At 45.3% G+C, this 21,200-nt stretch overlaps 1 protein-coding gene across 2 annotated transcripts in view; it reads right to left on the bottom strand.

Moving 5' to 3' along the window:
- Positions 1–21,200, bottom strand: part of EVC2 (EvC ciliary complex subunit 2) — a 351,907-nt gene that overhangs the window by 84,392 nt on the left and 246,315 nt on the right. The window contains exon 13 of one of the 2 annotated variants that reach the window (XM_030191177.1): positions 11,448–11,908. In XM_030191177.1, coding sequence (XP_030047037.1) covers positions 11,448–11,908 — 461 coding nt within the window. The remainder of the gene's footprint in view (positions 1–11,447; positions 11,909–21,200) is intronic. The other variant, XM_030191178.1, reaches the window with a different exon arrangement.

Below are 21,200 nucleotides of genomic sequence, written 5' to 3'. Positions count from 1 at the left end.
AGATACCTAACATGCAAAGGAACTAACAAGCACTAGTACAGGTGAGGGATCGATCAAATAGAAATACTTTTACCAATTTACGAAATAATAGATAATCAGTAACATATCTCAATGCATTTGGCAAAGAGCTCCACATTTTAGAAGCCTGGTAGGTAAAACCTGCAGTACGAATGGACGTATAGTGAAGATACTTACAACTTGGATAGTGAAGCATAAGATATTCCCTAGATGTAGGAAAAGCATTTTTTGAAGGCAGGTCTATCAGGTTCTCCATGTAACTAGACAATAGGCCATACAAAGTTTGGTAAACAAGTACGCAAAGCTTAAAAGTGTTCCATGAAGTTACTGGAAGTCAATAGAATTTAACCAGGAGAGGAGTTGCCCTGGAATAGCAGCAAGCTCTACACACAAGGTGGGCAGCGGTGTTCTGGGCTGATTGTAATTTCCTGACTAAGGAGCACGTCAATCCTCAGTAAACAGCATTACAATAATCAAATTTGTAAATGATTAATATCTGGACCAAAGAACGGAAGACAGCACATGTAAACGTGGCAATGCAGTAAATCTAGCCCTTTTGTTTTAAGTTAGCCAGGTTTCGGAGGAAGCCATGGTGTGCTGTTCTAGGCAAAGTATAAACAACCAGCTAAACCATCCCCAAGTAGAAGCTTTACCAGTAGACTCTCAATTCTTAAGCAAACCTTTATGGTAGTACTCATAATAAACAAAGAAAATTCAACTTATAGTTCAGTTGCTTGGACAGAATTATTGCCTTCTGCACATGGAGTCTGGAATCTAGCCATCTCAGAGGCAAGGAGATAGCCAGAACCTTAGCCCAACTGAGAGGAAAAGCTGTAGCACTCAAAGCGTAATAAGGGGGAGTAACTCAGGGAAAATGAACGGGGAATGACTTGGGGAGATGGTGAAAACTCTTGATGGAATTACAGTAGATTGTGATAAGGCAGGTAAACATGACCATAGACAGAAGCAGCCAACCCCAGAACTACCATACCCAGAATCCTTTGAGAGACAGAGAGGTGGACCCCAAAACATGGAAGGGACTTCTTAACATTAGCAGGAATGGAAGTAACTCCAGGAAATGGGGCCAGTTACTCCAGCTACCAGCAGAGGGAGCAGCAGTCAAGAAGCCCAATTTCTGTGGCTGCGAAATCAATATATAATTCCTCCCAACTGTGAGGAGGAGAGGGCAGATCTCCTGAAAGCTCTCAGACGCCCGGGAAAGGAAAATGTCTGTGGAGAGCTAAGTGAATCTATGGAGTATGTGGAGGAGGGAAAGGACCTGCCTCCAGAACTTCCTTGCTTGGAGGAGCAAGCCAGCATGGAATAGCGAATGATACATACCTGTAGCAGGTGTTCTCCGAGGACAGCAGGCTGATTGTTCTCACGACTGGGTTGACGTCCACGGCAGCCCCCACCAACCGGAACAAAAACTTCACGGGCGGTCCCGCACGCAGGGCACGCCCACTGCGCATGCGCGGCCGTCTTCCCGCCCGTGCGCGACCGTTCCCGCTCAGTTGAATGACAAGCAAAAGAATGAGGAAAAACGCAACTCCAAAGGGGAGGAGGGAGGGTAGGGGAGAACAATCAGCCTGCTGTCCTCGGAGACACCTGCTACAGGTATGTATCATTCGCTTTCTCCGAGGACAAGCAGGCTGCTTGTTCTCACGACTGGGGAATCTCTAGCTCTCAGGCTCACTCAAAACAAGAACCCAGGTCAATTTAACCTCGCAACGGTGAGGGCATAACAGAAATTGACCTACGAAGAACAACTAACTGAGAGTGCAGCCTGACCAGAATAAATTCGGGTCCTGGAGGGTGGAGTTGGATTCAAACCCCAAACAGATTCTGCAGCACCGACTGCCCGAACCGACTGTCGCATCGGGTATCCTGCTGTAGGCAGTAATGAGATGTGAATGTGTGGATAGATGACCACGTCGCAGCTTTGCAAATCTCTTCAATAGTGGCTGACTTCAAGTGGGCCACCGACGCTGCCATGGCTCTAACACTATGAGCCGTGTCATGACCCTCAAGAGCCAGCCCAGCCTGGGCATAAATGAAGGAAATGCAATCTGCTAGCCAATTGGAGATGGTGCGTTTCCCGACAGCGACCCCTTTCCTATTGGGGTCGAAAGAAACAAACAATTGGGCGGACTGTCTGTGGGGCTGTGTCCGCTCGAAATAGAAGGCCAACGCTCGCTTGCAGTCCAATGTGTGAAACTGACGTTCAGCAGGGCGGGTATGCGGTCTGGGAAAGAATGTTGGCAAGACAATTGACTGGTTAAGATGGAACTCCGACACCACCTTTGGCAGGAACTTAGGGTGAGTACGGAGCACTACTCTGTTATGATGAAATTTGGTATAAGGAGCATGAGCTACCAGGGCTTGCAGCTCACTGACTCTACGAGCTGAAGTAACTGCCACCAAGAAAATTACCTTCCAGGTCAAGTACTTCAGATGGCAGGAATTCAGTGGCTCAAAAGGAGGTTTCATCAGCTGGGTGAGGACGATGTTGAGATCCCATGACACTGCAGGAGGCTTGACAGGGGGCCTTGACAAAAGCAAGCCTCTCATGAATCCAACGACTAAAGGCTCTCCAGAGATGGCTTTACCCTCTACACGATGATGGTAAGCACTAATCGCACTAAGGTGATTCCTTACTGAGTTGGTCTTGAGGCCAGACTCTGATAAGTGCAGAAGGTATTCAAGCAGGTTCTGTGCAGGACAAGAGCGAGGTTCTAGGGCCTTGCTCTCACACCAAACGACAAACCTCCTCCACTTGAAAAAGTAACTCTTTTTAGTGGAATCCTTTCTAGAGGCAAGCAAGACACGGGAGACACCCTCCGACAGACCCAACGAAGCAAAGTCTATGCCCTCAACATCCAGGCCGTGAGAGCCAGAGACTGAAGGTTGGGGTGCAGAAGCGCTCCGTCGTTCTGCGAAATGAGAGTCGGAAAACACTCCAATCTCCACGGTTCTTCAGAGGACAACTCCAGAAGTAGAGGGAACCAGATCTGACGGGGCCAAAAGGGCGCTATCAGAATCATGGTGCCGTGGTCTTGCTTGAGCTTCAGTAAGGTCTTCTCCACCAAAGGTATGGGAGAATAAGCATACAGGAGGCCGGTCCCCCAATGGAGGAGAAAGGCATCCGACGCTAGTCTGCCGCGTGCCTGTAGTCTGGAACAGAACAGAGGCAGCTTGTGGTTGGTCTGAGAGGCGAAAAGGTCCACCGAGGGAGTGCCCCACTCTCGGAAGATCTTGCGTACCACTCTGGAATGGAGCGACCACTCGTGCGGTTGCATGACTCTGCTCAGTCTGTTGGCCAGACTGTTGTTTACACCTGCCAGGTATGTGGCTTGAAGAAGCATGCCGAACTGGCAGGCCCAACGCCACATCCCGACGGCTTCCTGACACAGGGGGCGAGATCCGGTGCCCCCCTGCTTGTTGATGTAATACATTGCAACCTGATTGTCTGTCCGAATTTGGATAATTTGATAGGACAGCCGATCTCTGAAGGCCTTCAGTGCGTTCCAGACCGCTCGGAGCTCCAGGAGGTTGATCTGAAGATCCTGTTCCTGGAGGGACCACAGTCCCTGGGTGTGAAGCCCATCGACATGAGCTCCCCACCCCAGGCGAGATGCATCCATCGTCAGCACTTTCGTGGGCTGCGGAATTTGGAATGGACGTCCCAGGGTGAAATTGGTCCGAAGTGTCCACCAGTGCAGCGAATTGCAACAACTGAGGGACAGGCGGATGACACCACCGGGAAGCTAGGGTCCATTGAGCACATCTCATGTGAAGACGAGCCATGGGAGTCACATGAACCGTAGAGGCCATATGACCTAGGAGTCTCAACATCTGCCGAGCTGTGACCTGCTGAGACGCTCTGGTCTGGGAAGCGAGGGACAGGAGGTTGTGGGCCCTCGCTTCGGGAAGAAAGGCCTGAGCCGTCTGTGAATTCAGCAGAGCTCCTATGAATTCCAGAGATTGGACTGGCTGGAGATGGGGACTTTGGGTAATTTATCACAAACCCCAGCAGCTCCAGGTGGTGAATAGTGCACTGCATGGACCGGAGAGCCCCTGCCTCCGAGGTGATCTTGACCAGCCAATCGTCGAGATATGGGAACACGTGCACTCCCAGCTTGCGTAGATATGCCGCGACCACCACGAGGCACTTCGTGAACCCCCATGGGGCAGAGGCGAGCCCAAAGGGCAGCACACAATACTGAAAGTGCCATGTCCCCAGGCGGAATCTGAGATACTGTCTGTGAGCTGGCAGTATCGGGATGTGAGTATAAGCGTCCTTTAAATCCAGGGAGCATAGCCAATCGTCTTTCTGAATCAGGGGGAGAAGGGTGCCCAAGGAAAGCATCCTGAACTTCTCTTTGACCAGGTATTTGTTCAGGCCTCTCAGGTCTAGGATGGGGCGCATCCCCCCTGTTTTCTTTTCCACAAGGAAGTACCTGGAATAGAATCCCTGCCCTTCCTGCCCGGGTGGTACTGGCTCGACCGCATTGGCGCTGAGAAGGGCAGAGAGTTCCTCTGCAAGTACCTGCTTGTGATGGGAGCTGAAGGACTGAGCTCCCGGTGGGCAATTTGGTGGAGTGGAGGCCAAATTCAGGGCGTATCCGCACCACACTATTTGGAGAACCCACTGGTCGGAGGTTATCAGAGGCCACCTTTGGTGAAAAGCTTTCAACTTCCCCCCGACCGGCAGGCTGTCCGGTACAGACACTTTGATGGTGGCTATGTTCCCATGGATCCAGTCAAAAGCCCGTCCCCGGCTTTTGCTGTGGAGGCGCAGGGGGCTGCTTAGGCGCACGCTGTTGACGGGAACGAGCGCGCTGGGACTGTCCCTGTGCCTGAGGAGGCCTTCGGGCTGGCTGGGTGTACCTACGCTTGCTGTAGGCGTAGGGAGCAGCCTGCCGGGCCCGGGAAAAACGTCCACCTGTAGAGGTGGATGCTGAAGGCGCCCGGTGGGAGAGCTTGTCGAGGGCGGTTTCCCGCTGGTGTAGTTGGTCCACCAACTGCTCGACCTTCTCGCCGAAAATGTAATCCCCCCGGCAAGGGACATCCGCCAGTCGTTGCTGGGTGCGGTTGTCCAGGTCAGAGGCACGCAGCCAGGAGAGTCTGCGCATCACTATACCTTGGGCCGCAACTCGAGATGCCACATCACAGGTGTCATATATACCCCTGGACAGGAACTTTCTACACGCCTTCAGCTGCCTGACCACCTCCTGAAAAGGCCTGGACTGCTCCGGAGGGAGCTTATCGACCAGGTCCGCCAGTTGCTTCACATTGTTCCGCATGTGAATGCTCGTGTAGAGCTGGTACGACTGGATGCGGGTCACGAGCATGGAAGATTGGTAGGCCTTCCTCCCAAACGAGTCCAGAGTGCGAGACTCCCGCCCCGGGGGCGCCGAGGCGGTATCCCTCGAACTCCGTGCCCTCTTGAGAGCAGAGTCCACGACCGCCGAGTCATGAGGCAATTGGGGCCGCATTAACTCTGGGTCAGAGTGGATTCTGTATTGGGACTCCGCTTTCTTGGGAATGGTGGGGTTAGATAATGGCTTTTGCCAGTTCCGAAGCAGTGTCTCCTGGAGGACAATGTGCAACGGTACCGTGGAAGACTCTCTAGGTGGTGATGGATAGTCGAGGACCTCGAGCATCTCAGCCCTCGGCTCATCCACAGAGACCACGGGGAAGGGAATGCATATAGACATATCCCTGACAAAGGAGGCAAAGGAGAGGCTCTCAGGGGGCGAGAGCTTCCTCTCCAGTGAAGGAGTGGGGTCAGAGGGAAGGCCCTCAGACTCCTCTGAGGAGAAATATCTGGGGTCCTCCTCCTCCCCCCACGAGGCCTCTTCCTCGGTGTCGGACATGAGCTCTTGCAGCTCAGACCTGAACTGGGCCCGTCTCGACTGCGAGGAACCACGTCCTCGATGGTGGCGTCGAGCGGTGGACTCCCGCGCTGGCGGGGATGAAGCTCCCTCCATTGACGTCGACGGGGATTCCACCTGCGTGGCGGTCGACACTGGTACCGCAAGCGGCTTCGGAGGCCTCGGCATCGGGCTGGAGCACGCCAGCGCCTCTATCAACGGCACCGGGGGCGCAAGCACCCCCGGAGCCGGCAAGGCCTGGCACATCAGCCCTTCCAGAATCCCTGGAAGGATGGCTCGGAGGCACTCGTCAAGGCCCGCTGTCGGGAAAGGCAGGGGGGCCGGAGTGGGTGCCGGAAGCTGCTCGGGTCCAGGAGACGGTACCGAAGCACCCACGGACTGACGCAGCGACACCTCTTCGACCGAGGGGGAACGCTCCTCTCGGCACTGCCATTTCCTCGGTGTCGATCCATCTCTGGAGGCGCCGGAACTAGCAGTCCCGTGAGCCGTGGGCGACCGATGCCGATGTTTCTTTGTTTTCTTTCGGTGCCCATCATCGACGCTTGGTGGCAGAGATGAAGAGGAGGTAGAACCCCCCCGGCCTCGAGGGAACAGGTCTGACAGGGTTTGGTCCCGATGGCCCTGGGTAGAGGGAGTGGCCGGGGCCGACTGCCCACGCGGCCGCTCACCCCCGCCGTCGCCGGAGGTCCGGTGGGCCAGCGGTACCTGTGCTCCTGGGGTCGATGCCATCGTCGGTGTCGATTTCGTCGACATCGGTACCGGTACCGAAGACCCGGCCGTTGACACCGAAGGGCCGGCGCAAGTTCCAAAAAGTTGGTCCCGACGAACTTGCCTCGCCACCTGTGTCCGCTTTCGCAATCTGAGACACAAGGTGCACGTCTTGGTATTATGCTCCGGGCCAAGGCACTGGAGGCACCAAGCGTGAGTATCGGTTTGCGAGATGTGCCGACCACACTTTTTGAATCCACACGGGATCCTTCGAGGACATCGACGGAAAAATCGCGTCGGCGAAGTCAAAGTCGTCGATGGTGGTGGTGAAAAGCACACCCGAAAAAGAAACGACTGAGCGGCCACAAGGCCGCAACGAAGCGCCCCCGCGCTAAGACGACGAGGGGACAAACAAAACTTTTTTTTGTTTTTTTTTGTTTTTTGAAAATAAAGAAAAGAAAAGAAGCGCGAACGCGCACAAAAGAGAAAATTCGGTTTCCAGGGCTGACCAAGAGAGAGACGGTAACACGTCTCTCCTCAGCGCGGAATTGAAAAAAAAACTGAGCAGGAACGGTCGCGCACGGGCGGAAAGATGGCCGCGCATGCGTGGTGGGCGTGCCCTGCGTGCGGGACCGCCCGCAAAGTTTTTGTTCCGGTTGGTGGGGGCTACCGTGGACGTCAACCCAGTCGTGAGAACAAGCAGCCTGCGTGTCCTCGGAGAAGGGAAGATACAAAAGCCAACCTTTCCAGCACTTAAAGGCAGTTGTGGGAGGACACAGGGGTTTGTTACTGTGAAGTGGGAGGTGAACTGCCAGCCCTGCTTGCTGCAGGGCTGCTGGAGTACCAGCAGGAGGAAAGGTGATGTGCTCATTGGTTTTTTTTTTTTTTTACTTGAGCTTTTGAACTGAACTTTACTTAAGTTTTTGAACTGAATTTTAATTGAACTTTTGATCTGAATGGGGGTTTTGGGGTTTGATTGTGTTTTGTGGAACTGGGTCTGAATTAAAACTTTTTGTTTGAACTGAGTCTGGATTAAAGTGTGGTGCTGCACCGGAACCCTGTGCCCTGAACTGGACTTCTGGTTACAACCAAGTGGAGGACTCCTTTACAAGACGAAGGAGGGATCAGTCCCTAGAACAGCTGCTGATCATAAAGGCATGCTAGGAAGACAGGGTTCTCTCATACTGCACCGCAGGGGCAGAGAGGGAGGGCTGGCCCTAGCTCAGAGCCATCGGCCAATAGGGAAGGCTCACAAGGAGTCAATCACAGGATACTGAGGAAAAGCAGCTCTAAAACACAGTGCTATTACACAGACAATCCAATTAAACACAAATAATACTAATTTAAAATATACATAACAATATAGTATGCTTCCAAGAATATAGGGGCAGAACACATGGTTTATGCAAGTCTTGATGAGGAACTCTCACTGCAATGGCTAGATCAGGGGTGGGCAATCTCAGTCCTTGAGTGCTACAACCCAGTTGGGTTTTAGGATTTTCTCAATGAATATGCAATGTATCTATTTGCATGTACTGCCTCCACCGAATGCAAACAGGTCTCATTAGGGAAATCCTAAACACCTGGGTTGCGGGCTTCGAGGACCATGGTTGCCCATCCCTAAGAAGGGGATAAAAATAGGGGAACAGCTGCTAGAAGTTATTAATGAAATTCATGACATGTAGCCTAATAGAGGTCAATTCCATGAAAGCAGGAGGAAATCATCAAGGAGAAAAAACAAATCAAAACAAAATTTAGAGGTCAATATTTAGTAGCTGTTTATCCAGTTAATCAGATTAGATATCCAGTCAGCGACTTATAAGTCAGTGCTGTTTGGTTAAAGATATCAATCTATATCTGCTGAATGCCACCACTATCTGGGTAAAGTTTACACTGGATGCCTGCCATGTTTCCAATTACTCCTAATTTTAAATGGACAACTTTTGTCTGGGCATCGAGATATCCAGTCAAAAGTTATCCGTTAGAATGCAATTTTAAAAGCTGCAATATTTTTAACTCCTTTTCCTATCACAGAAAATAATGGGAGCCAGGCTGTTCCACTCTGTCTTTCCTTTTAGTCTCATGGTCCAGTCAGTATACAAGTCTTTTATATGAGTCCTTCAGAGCAAAAAGGGCCTAAAGGCTTAGAAGAAAAATTGGGTCATGTCCATAACCAGTTCTACCATTTGGTGAGTGTTGACTTTTTATGCACTTGCTACTTTCTTCATTGATTTGATTTAATAACTTGATATACTGCTTAATATACCAAGGTTTTAAAACAGTTTACAAAACACAGTCTTTGGAACAAGAATGAGAGTTGAGGGACCACATGAGTGTAGATCATTGACAGATTAGAACCAATTCAGGCATTGCTTGCTCTTTTTATTGAAATGTATACCTTACAACTTAGATGGCTAGCATCTCCCATTGTAACACAGTGGACTTGGCCTGCTTTTGTTCTCAGGTGTTCATGCATGGGAGTTCCTCTTATTCGTCTAATTTGCTCCAGGGATGGACTGGAGTGTAAATTTTAAGGGACTTCCATGTTAGCGTCAGAACTTAGTACAAGAACAGTACTGGGCAGACTTCTACGGTCTGTGCCCTGAGAAAGGTAAGGACAAATCAAACTCTGGTATACATATAAAGTATCACATACCATGTAAAATGAGTTTATCTTGTTGGGCAGACTGGATGGACCGTACAGGTCTTTATCTGCCGTCATTTACTATGTTACTATGTAAAAGATAATGAGGCCAATATTCAAACCACGGGAGTTAGATCGGCTAACTCCCGCAGTTGGTGCTAAGACTTGATATTCAATGCCAGGCCATTTCCAGTGACCAGCATTGAATAGCAGGTTTATTTTTGGCTGGTTTGAAGATAACCAGCTAAGTAGATATTCAGACTTAGCCAGATATCTTCAAATCGGCCAAAGATATTCGACTATTTGAAGCGGCCAAATATGGCCGCTAAACCTGGTCTAAAAATTGGTGGATAGTCTTTGTGACACTGTGTTTGTTTGTGGTTATCTTTCCTCTGAAGCCAGTTTGCTGTGTGTATTGTGTAGACTGTTGCAATCCCAAATATCACGTGAAATAACCGGCTATCTGGGGATAGTCAGCAGGGGATAGCCAATTATCCCCAACTAAATATCAGCAGATAGCTGGTTAAGTGCTATTTAACTGATCAGCAGCTGTTCTGACTGGTTAAATGGCGCTGAATATCAGGGTGAATGTTCCTTCATGAACCTTGCGTTCTTCCCAGCAACTTCTGCTTTAACTACCATTGCTATGTGTTGTCAATTTAATACCAACTAAAAATGGAGCATTTTGCTAGGTTGGACCTTCCTTATGGAATGCATAGCATTCCTAATTGCACAGCATTACCCCAGGTACAAAATAAGTAACTGGGGTAAACTGCTTTGGTTGTAACCACAAAAAGGAAAGGGAATGGAACTTGATATACCGCCTTTCTGTGATTTTTGTAACTACATTCAAAGAGGTTTACATAGTACATACAGGTATTTATTTGTACCTGGGGCAATGGAGGGTTAAGGGGCCCTTTTACAGAGAGGTGGTAAGCCTAACAAGGGCTTACCACTCGCTCTTCCGGGAATACCACCAGCCCAACGCAGCTGCCGGCAGTAGTCCCATCCTCAGCATACACCATTTCCAGGGGAAAAAGAAAACCCTTGGAAATGGCTTGCATGGCGGTAACCTGGCGGTAACTAGGCATCATCGTGCGCTGCCTGGTTACCGCTAGGATAGCATGGGAGCCCTTATCGCCACCTCAATGGGTGGTAGTAAGGGCTCCCCGTTGCATGGCCATGCGGTAAGAGTTCTTTTACCACATGGCCATGTATATCTGGGGGCTTTTTGCCTGCTGCGGTAAAAAGGGCCCTGGCACGTGGGAAAATTGGCCCCCACCACTACACAGGGCCATTTTTCCTACAGCTTAGTAAAAGGACTGCTAAGTGATTTGCCCAGAGTTACAAGGAGTTGTAGTGGGAATCGAACCCAGTTCCCCAGGATCAAAGTCTATTCCACTAACCACTAAGCTACTGCTCCACAAAAAGGCAGTATATCAAATCCCATCCTCTTTCCCCCTTTCCCTAATGTTTTTTTTTGGGGTGGGGGGGGGGGAAGCTTTGAAACTTGGGGCCCTGTTTACTAAGGCGCACTAGCATTTTTAGTGTGCGCTAAATTTTAGCGTTCGCTAACACTAGAGACACACATATATTGCTATGGGTGTCTCTAGCCTTAGTGCGCGCGCTAAAAACATTAGCATGCCTAGAGCATAGCTTAGTGAACAGGGCCCTAGGCTTTTTAGGCAGTTATAGCTGAAATTCTATTATGGGTTGGGTTACTGTTGGGCAGCTGTAGTCAGTAAAATATTGAATCACATTTACCAGTTTTTAAATTTTTTTATATTGCGCCCTTTAATATCAATCAGAACCTTTGTTTTGCTTTTTAAAGGGCTATCATGAGAGGACTATGCACGACTGAAAACCTAATGCTTGTTATGATAAAAGCAGATAATTCATGTCATGCCTCAGATGAGGCTTTGCATACAGTTTCTCACATTCACACTACCAACGTATTTGGTACTGAATTTTTCCAACCACTGAATCTTGTTTAAAATATTCACACAATCCAATCAAATACCTATTAGTCACAGCCCCTTCCCTGGCTTTAAAAGGGGTGACTGGATTCCCCCTTAAGAATAAAAATCAATTTAATGTAATAAAAGAAAGCAAAACAGGTCTAACTCTAAATTCTATCATGTTAAAACCCTGAGAGAAATGAAAACTCAAGAAATACTTACGCAAATAGCAGCTGTTCCCAAGTTCTTAAATTTTTTTGATCTTTCAGATTACGCTCACGTTCCTCATTTAGTTTTCGTGCGGTGTTCTCTAGTGAGTTCTTTGCCTCTGCATTTTTTATACTCGCTTCATTTTCAAACTGCTGAGACCGAAGTGCCACTTCTTTATTATGCTCTTCCAAAAGCTGCTGAAGGTGCAGCCTTGGTGTGTTTAGTTTCAACAATTCTTGCATAATTACAACATTCTGGATACGCTTAAGTTCTTCAGTAGCTTTCCTCATTAAATTAACCTTGAGTGCTTTTATTTCTTCTGCAGCATCATTATCAAGCTTTTCAATAAGCTCTTCCAGGTCTAGGCTTTGACTGGTGAGCAGTGTTTTCCACTGAGTCATGTAAGAGCCAACATCTTTAGTGGTCTTGAAAGTGTCTTCTACTGATATTAATTCATTTCTTTGTTCTTTCTGCTGATCAATTTGAGTGAAATAATACAATGACAAAAGTTATTATAATAAAATGTATATTTTAACACCATATGTAAATTACAAAAATCATACAAATGGTAACACCAGTCACACCATCTCATAATAATTACATATATACGCTGTGGTACTATCCATATATAGCTGCCAGTAACTATACCTATAGCAGAGGTACTCAGCTGCTATCTATCTATCTATCTATCTATAAGGGGTCCTTTTACTAAGCTGCGGTATGCAATAATGTGTGCTTACTCCAGCAAAAAATGTCTTACCCTGGAGCGTGCCAAGGCATTTTGTGGTAATTTATGGATATGCATGCGCTACCCACTTGCTAAAAAAATAAAATTATAAACCACATTGCTGCCATGGTGGTGCAGGACTATGTCTTCCTCTCCTCAAAGTTAGCATTCCTTCCCCCTTCCCCGAGCAAGTACCCTCTGCGATTAAAAGGCCCTCACAAATTAGCACCCTTCCAAGATTAGTCTCCTCCCCCCACTCACGAGACCGTATCAGAACCTTCCCTCATTTCCCCAGAACTACTACTACTACTATTTAGCATTTCTATAGCGCTACAAGGCGTATGCAGCGCTGCACAAACATAGACGAAAGACAGTCCCTGCTCAAAAAGCTTACAATCCAATAGACAAAAAATAAAGTAAGCAAATCAAATCAATTAATGTGTACAGGAAGGAGGAGAGGAGGGTAGGTGGAGGCGAGTGAGACGGTGCTACAAGCTACTACTACTTATCACTTCGCTTTAGGAACTGCTCCCACCCAGACCCTGGGCCTGGGTGGGAGCGGTTCCTAAAGAGGTGGCAGTCATTAACAACTAGCATGTAGCACCTTCCCACAGGCTAGCTGTCAGTGCCAGCCATACCTCTATCCTTGACCTGCCCATGCTACCCACACTAAGTAGCTACCATGGGTTTTCACTATGCTGGCTGAATTTAGCATGCAGTATCTCTTAGCATGGGTCTGCACGTTAAAAGCCATGCTAGCTACTTAGCGCATCTTAGTAAATATCCTCCTTAGTCATTACTAATGCATATTAAAGGTCTTATTTAATAAGCTGTGTTAGCTGTTAATAAGAAAATGCTTGGAACTCCCCTAACAGTCAACACAGATGTTTTGCATTTACTGTAATCTTAATTTTGGCAGTGTATGTTAACTGCAAAACTTTACTGCATTTTAGTAAATAAGGCTCTAAGGAGCTGTTTTACAGATGTGCAGTGGGCCTACTGCTGGCTTGCCATGTGGTGATTTGGCTCCACAGCTAGGCTCCTGAGGAGCCGGTGTTAGTTCTGGCCCCCACCGTGCACCATTCCCAGCACTAGAAAATGCTGTCCAATTACCGCCGGACCCCTATTGCCTCCTAAATAGGAGGTGGTAAGGGATCCCCCTGGAAATGGCCGTGTGCTAATGTCCTTGCTTAGCGCACAGCCATTTTCTGCCCCTACACAGGAAAACGCCTTTTACCGACAATGGTAAAAGGCAACCTCGGCATGCAGCAAACCTGTGTGCCAACACCACCGCAGGGCCCCTTTTACTGCCGCTTGGTAAAAGAAGCCCTAAATTCTCACATATTATAGAAAAGGATTGGGGAACCCAAAATGATGCAGAGCTGTTTGTTTCCTGGAATCCTCTTGCACAAGAGACTTTTTACTATATTCCAGCCTATAGAAGACAGGCTGCTGTAGGAGGAATTCAGGATGGAGATTTGATTATGGACAGTTTGGAACTGAAGGCAATGTTAGACTCCTCAATAAAGGTTACTAATAGAGCTCCACTTGTGGTCTCATTTATGTTAGAACCCAATAGGGACTGAGCTCTAAAGACTTTTTGTCTGATATTCTCCAGAGCAATCCAATTCAAGAGAAGACTTTCCTTGATTAATATCAACATGTGCTTGATTTGGGGGCAACTTTGTTAAGTTCCTGGTTAAATGTATTAGCCATATTATCGATTTTAGATGAGAATTCAATAAATATAAAATTTTTTTAAAAATGTAGATATTTCAAATTCTATTAAAAGAAAATCAAGTACAATATTGATTGAGGAAACACAAAGAGAAAGGACACACACACAAAAAAATAATAAGGTGATGAGTGTGCAACCAACATGCTACAGAATCAAGACATAGTTGCAGATGTGAGGCATCAGCACCTGCTAATCATTAGTGCGCCTTAGTAAAAGGACCCCCTTGGTCACATATTTCCTGGCAAAATTTGATGCTGGAAAATGTATGACATTCATTAAAAATAAAAAAAAAGAAAAGATATATTTGCCTAATTTTTATTATACACATAGAACCCGATATTCAAAGAAAAGCTGAACTCCTAAATGTATGTTCATAAGTCAGGCTCCAACAGTTGTGCTTCATTTTCAGTCAAAATTAGGAGCATAAGTTTTCACCTAAAAATTCATCTTAATTTAGGAACTTAAAAGTTATGCTTATAAATGTTAAGCCTGCCACTCATTTGACTAGAGTTATAAGCCTAATTTATAAGCCTAGTGCTGAAAATCAATGTTAAGCTCCTAACTTTTTTCCCCATCCCAAATCTGCCCGTTATCACCCATTTTTTATGCTTCTAAATTTAGATGGAGTTTAGTGAAATTTTTGGCCCATTATTCAAAATGTTTTAAATGGCAGGAGAGGCTCCTGGATATTTACATCACCTGTATAGGGGTAACAGGGTATTTTCAGCAGCACTTAACAGAATAATGCCACTGAAAATGCCCGGGTAGCACCAAAGTCAAAACCGGCTTTTTGGGGGGCATTCTGGGTGCAGTCATCACTTACCCCCCTTTTACAAAGCTGTGCTAGCTGCTCCCGTCTGGCTATGACAACACAGCCCATTTATTTTGCGCTGAATATCGCAATTAACAAGCTATGTTTTCGCCAGCTTCATAAAACCTGGAAATCCTATGCCACAGCCCAGACATGGCCTAGCACTGAATTTCCAGGTATGACACCAATGGTGGTCAGGAAAACACTGATTGCGGCAGGCTGAATATCGGGCCCTTTGAGCATAAAGTTATTCATTCAGCCACATTAAATTTTCAAAGAGGCCAATTTATGAGTATAACTCTTTAAAACTTAGGAGCACATATCCTTTGAATATTGGGTCCACACCCTTCATGTTTTATCCTTAAGGGATTCATAGAGATCATAATTCTTCTGAAATATTTTATGTTGATGTGGGCCATTTTCTTTGAAGAGAATCAGGGCACAAACAATACATGTTTTCGCTTTCTTCATTTTAAATTCACATTTATTAGATATGTTAAAGAAATAGGACACACTTTGCAGGTAGATATATTTATGAATATTTAAGCTTTACAACAGTATATGACAAAAGGAACAAAGGCAGCAACTCAAAAGATAAGTTTGTCACAAGTCTCAGCTCTAGTTACCACCTGGATTTCTAAGAGAACTGGCACACCATTCAGAAGATGCCTGAGGTGATGGTTCCACCACTTCAAGGACACATATGTTTTGCCCTTCTTACATTCCAGCAGAATATTTAAAATCTCTTCAGCAAGAAGAATCTCATTTCTCAATGTACAAGCTCTATGCTATGTCAGATTTGGTTGCTTAGCAACCTACATACTGTACAGACATAGATCTTACACAGCAGGGGCGCTCAAACTAAACCATTTAACACTTGCAAAAATACTACATGTTTTTTTTCTTTTATTATTTCCCATACGCCTTTAGAGAACTATAATGGCCTCATTTCTATCTCAGGTGATCTGCCTTCCAGAAAACATTGTTGCTTACTAAATGTGAGCCTATATTTATTTTAGTTTTTAAAACTCCCTTCCAGGGACTTTCAGACTTCTTGGCTCTTGAGAAGGCTAACCTTTTCTGTGGTAATACGGCAGTTTACTGTTGCATACACTGGCCTGGTAGGTATATTTAGTTCCCCTAGCCTTTGCAGTTGAAATCGTGCTCTTTTATATTTACCCTTTTCTCTTTTCTTGGTTTTTATTGCCTACCACTCCATATATATATATATACACACAGTGCAATCCGCTTAAGTGCAAGGGTCTGGGACCAAAGAAATGCATGCAGTTAACCGGAGCGTGCACTTAACCGTTGTGACCCAAAGAAGCTTGACATCTGATAAATATATGTACAGTACTGTTTATTATTATACTACTTACAGTATACAGTCTCCGTTAACTGACGTTAGGCTTACTTGAAGTAATCAGTTATAGTCCTCTGTACACTATTGGGTCTGTGAGTTCCATAGACTACGTCTGCCAGACAGTAAAAACTGTCATAGCACTGACATTCAGTGGCCTCCAGATAGGCCCACACAGTGTTGAGACTCTCCAGTACTCTTGCAAAAGTGACAGGAGGACGTTGTTGAATTTCATCAGCATGTGCCTAGCTGCTCATTTCATCATCAGCCGTTGTTGCCTGTGTGTAGGCGCATATCTTGACATCAGTGCTGTCGTCAGCTGTTTGTAGATCGTAATCAACAGCTATGTAGCGATGAAACTCCTCTTCAGTAACACCGGCTGGGATGTCAATAGCCTGTTCATCTGACGCGTTTGCAACAGCTGCATCTGTTTCGTCCCTCTCCACATCTTTAACAAAGCTTGCCCGCTTGAAGCAGTTCATAATGGTTGCCTGTGTAATATGATTCCAGGCTTCTTTCTGCATATGTAGGGAATCCAACAGTGATAGATTACGAGCCAGTTCAACAGCACGTTTATCCTTGCCAGTTTGGTCATCCATAACGCTCATCAGACAATGTAGCACAAGAGCCCGATAATGTTGTTTGAAATTGGCTAGTATGCCCTGATCCATAGGTTGGATCAGAGAGGTAGTGTTTGGTGGCAGGAAGACCACCTTGAAGTTAGACAGCTTGACATCATCCCTGTGTGCAGCACAATTATCACAAAGCAACAAAATCTGACGCTTTTGTTCCCACATTCTAGTGTCTAACTTCTTTAGCCACTGCTTCCAAATTTCCCCAGTCATCCATGAATTTGCATTAGCCTCGTATGACACAGAAAGTCGCTTAATTTTCTTGAAGCCATGGGGCTGTTTGCTCTTTCCAATGACGAGGGGTTCCAACTTCTCACTCCCATCCATATTGCAGCAAAGGAGGACCGTCAGTCGGTCCTTCGACGTTTTACCTCCAGTAGTTTCGGCAAGTTTGAATGCGAGTGTTCTATCAGGAATCGCTCGCCAGTAGAGACCGTTTTCGTCAGCATTGAAAATGTCACAAGGTGCAAACTTGTTCAAGATGGTAGTAAGAACGGAAACAACCCAATTTTCAGCACCAAAGTCATCAGTGTCTTGTTTCTCACCATGCTGTTTCTTGAATTTTATGTTGTTCCTCTCCTTCCATCTTTCCAACCATCCAACAGTGGCTTTGAATTCAGTTAGTCCAAGACTTTCAGCTAGCTGGTTAGCTTTCTCCATAAGCAGCGGACCACTGACAGGAAACTGTCTGCTCCTGACTTGAAAAAAAACACTGAAGAAGCTGATCTTTCTGCTTCAAGATACGTGAAATTTGACTGGGATTGACACCATATTCTTTAGCAATAGATGCTTTGTTTTCTAATTTTTTAAGAACTTCTATTCATTCAACCAGTGTTAAAGTCTTACAGTTCCGCCGCGACGACCCCAGTGTACACTCTAACAACATTCTTTTGCTCATTCTGCCTGTGGCAGTTAAAGGGGCGGTGAATTTGAAATCTCGTTGGTTGTCACGTGCCAAATGGCTTCCATATTCCGTGCGTGCACTTATGCAGAGTCTTTCCTGCAGAGGAGCAGTCTTAAAACCATGCATATAAGTGAATCTTGCACTTATCAGTGGTGCGCTAATCCGAAGTTTGTCCCCATAGAAACTGATGGCGCCAAAAACGGGATTGAAGTACGGCATGCAGTTAAACAGAGCATGCGCTTATCCGACGTGCACTTAAATGGAGTGCACTGTATACATAGATATATATAGATATGCATATACATATAAAAAGAAAATGGAATACAATATAACCAAACTTAACAAATCACAAAAATAAGGAAAAACAAACAAAATAATAAAACAAGTTCAAAACTGCACACTTACAGTGTGACAAATGATACACTTCCTTTTCATCTGCAAACTAATTCAGGACTGGGTATTAAACATGGTAAACTATCTCTTGTTAGGTTGACAGGGGCTGTATGAGACATGTGTCTAGAGGTCTGTGGATGTCTGTGTGTGTCTTTGTGACTCTGCATAGGAGATGGACAGACAGGATGCAGCCTCTCCAATAAGTGCTATTGCTGGGGTGAAAATACCTAATAATAAAATACAAATTACAAACAAAAGAGAAACCCAATCATTTACAGTAAAAATCCATCCAAATATAATTCAAAATAATTAAATCAGGATATCCCTGACTTATGATTAATATAAATACCAGTTAAAAACGCCAGCCTGTACAAAAATTTGATTAAAAAGCCAAGTTCTTATTGATCTTGTTTATCAGCAGTTCTCAACCTAATCCCAAAGGACCACCTGGCAAGCCTATATTTCAGAATATGAACATTGAATATGCATGAGTTTGCATAAACTGCTTCCTTTGTACATACATCCCTCATGCATATTGAATGAGGATATGCTAAAAAAAATAAAAAAGAAACAGCCTGGCCAGATCACAGGATTGGGCTGAGGACCAGTGTTCTCAAGGACAGTCTCTAGGCAAAATTCTTGTGAAAGCTATTTCCATAGAGAGGAGGAAGCATCAGAAAAGCCTCTGTTCTGAGTTTCAAGTAATCTTATCTCTTTTAATGTTGAAACACAAAGTTGAGCCTCATTAACGGATTTCAGAGCTTGAGGGGAATATACGGAAACAGCCAATTTTTCAGTCAAGCTCTTCTAACATAGGAATTATTTTCTTCCTGCAGTTATTCTATAAATGACTTGCATGGCTACAATCTAAGGGCACCTTTTATCAAGCTGCACTAGCAGCTCCTGGTGTGCTAACGCTGACAAAGCCCATTCACTTTTGAATGGGCTCCATCGGCATTGCCGCACCGGAACTGTTAGCATGGCTTGATAAAAGAGGCCCTAAATCAACTACATCTTATTAAAGACTTTAAGGGGTAACTGCATAACTGAGCACATGTGTGAATAGTACATGCATACTTTTCCCTGTGTAGGTACAGCAAATTTTCAAAATAAAAGTAAACACATACTTCTACTTAGAAAATTACCCCAGGGAACTTATGCACTGTTTATACCAGTTCTCAACTATGCACAGTCTGCCAGGTTAAATTACTTGGATATTCAGACATTTTCTAAAATTTGTGTGTAAACCCTAACCCTTCCCCCAGTAACCATCACCACTCAACAGCCTAATGGTTGGAGGAAAGACTGGGAACTAAGGAAGCAGAGGCATTCAAATCCCACCATAGCTCCTTGTGATTTTGGGCACTTCACTTAACCCTCTATTGCCTCAGATGCAAACCTAGGGGGCAATCCTATAACTTGGTGTCTCAAGTTAGGGGTATCAATGCCGCATGCTGAGAACAGATTCTATGATGGCATCTTTGTACCAAGATTCCATTATAGAATACTAGCTGAAGTTGCCATCAATGAGCCTACATTTAAGCATGACCACTTACTCTATAAGTTACGTGCATAACCTGGTGCCACACCCATGATCCACATGTATGGCTCTCTTGCACTTATGTGCTACCTTATAAAAGAAAATACTGCGTAGTGCATTTGGGCACATAAGTGATACCAATCGGTATAGTTATGTAGGCAAGGTGTGTGTAACAGCACATTGCAAGCCTTCCAGTGACAGGCATTACTTGCTGTACCTGAATGTAATCTGCTTTGAGCTACAACTGAAAAAGGCATGTGATAAATCCAAAATCTTCCCCTTGCCCTTACACATGCACTTACATTTACCCACATATTAGAGAGCAATTTCACATTTACCCTCAGAAACACTTTTGACAATTACCCTTTTAGGGCCCCCTTTTACCAAGCTGCAGCAAAAGGAGGCCTGCACTGGCATCAGCGTGTTTTTTTTCATGCGCGCCAAGGCCCCTTTTTACCACAGCTGGTAAAAGGGAAGTCTCTCTTTCCTGCAGGCCTGCAGCCACTCTTTCCTCTGGCAAGTAAAGCACTTGAAACGTGACCATTTCAGAGGGAGCCCATATCGCCACCCACTGAGGTGGTGGTAAGGGCTCCCGCGCTAACTGGGCAGTGTGCAGCACTGCCCGATTACTGCCGGGTACACTCTAGCACTACAAAAATAAATATATTTTTGTAGCATGAGATATGACGGTGTGTTAGGGGTGCGAAGTACTGCCGGGCTGCTGCGGTAGCCTGGCAGTACTTCCTGTGTAGCAAGAGATAAGCCTGTGCTAGGCTTACTGCTACTTAGTTAAAGGGGCCCTTAGATGACAACTCAGTATACAGTGAATTACCATAGTCTAAGATGATTTCACAAAATTTCTATCCCACCAGCCAGAAAAAGCTTGATCTCTTCCTAGCAGGTTACAAATGATAAGAAGGTAATATTAAAGGATGAATCACTGTTTTAAATCATAAGTTTACAAAAAGGGACATAATATGCTCAGTGCATAAAGTTTGGCAAATGCACTCTTTGCAATTCTAGTCATATGTGCAGTGTAGAAAAAAGTGGGAGGCTGACCACGCAAAGACTGGAGAGATATGTACTTTAAATCAAATGTTTATTTGGTAAAAAGACTCGACACAAATGTTGTGTTTCGGCCGCTAGGCCTGTATCAGGAGTCTACAATAGCGTTAAAAACAAAATTAACAATATATGAAGGGATGGTGGCAAATAAAAACAGAGAAAATATGCAGACAAAAATATATTAAAAGATTGGTAAAGGCAAACAAAATAGCAATATACATGATCTCATCATATGAAAACAATAATGAAGATGGTTTAATAAATAATAATAAATGAAACACATACTAATATGTTGCCAAATAAAACACTCAAAAAATAAAAATATCTTTACGTCATATACATATATGGAGGGGTGAATATATCCAAAAAAACATATATAGATAAACAATCAAAAAATGACATTTAAAAACACTATTTAGGATTAAGGAATAATTAAAGATTAAATTTTTTTTTAATGGGCAAAGAAAGGGGGAGACATTGAGAGTTACATCCATCTTAGGTATCAAATATAAAAGAAAGTAATAAGGGTGCATGAGCAAAGGGTATGGGATATCATCAATCACAAATTAGCTAATGGTTGTGGTATAATAAATAA

The sequence above is a fragment of the Microcaecilia unicolor genome, chromosome 2, assembly GCF_901765095.1.
Source record: "Microcaecilia unicolor chromosome 2, aMicUni1.1, whole genome shotgun sequence".
NCBI lineage: Eukaryota > Metazoa > Chordata > Amphibia > Gymnophiona > Siphonopidae > Microcaecilia > Microcaecilia unicolor.
This window is presented reverse-complemented; position numbering and strand designations above follow the sequence as displayed.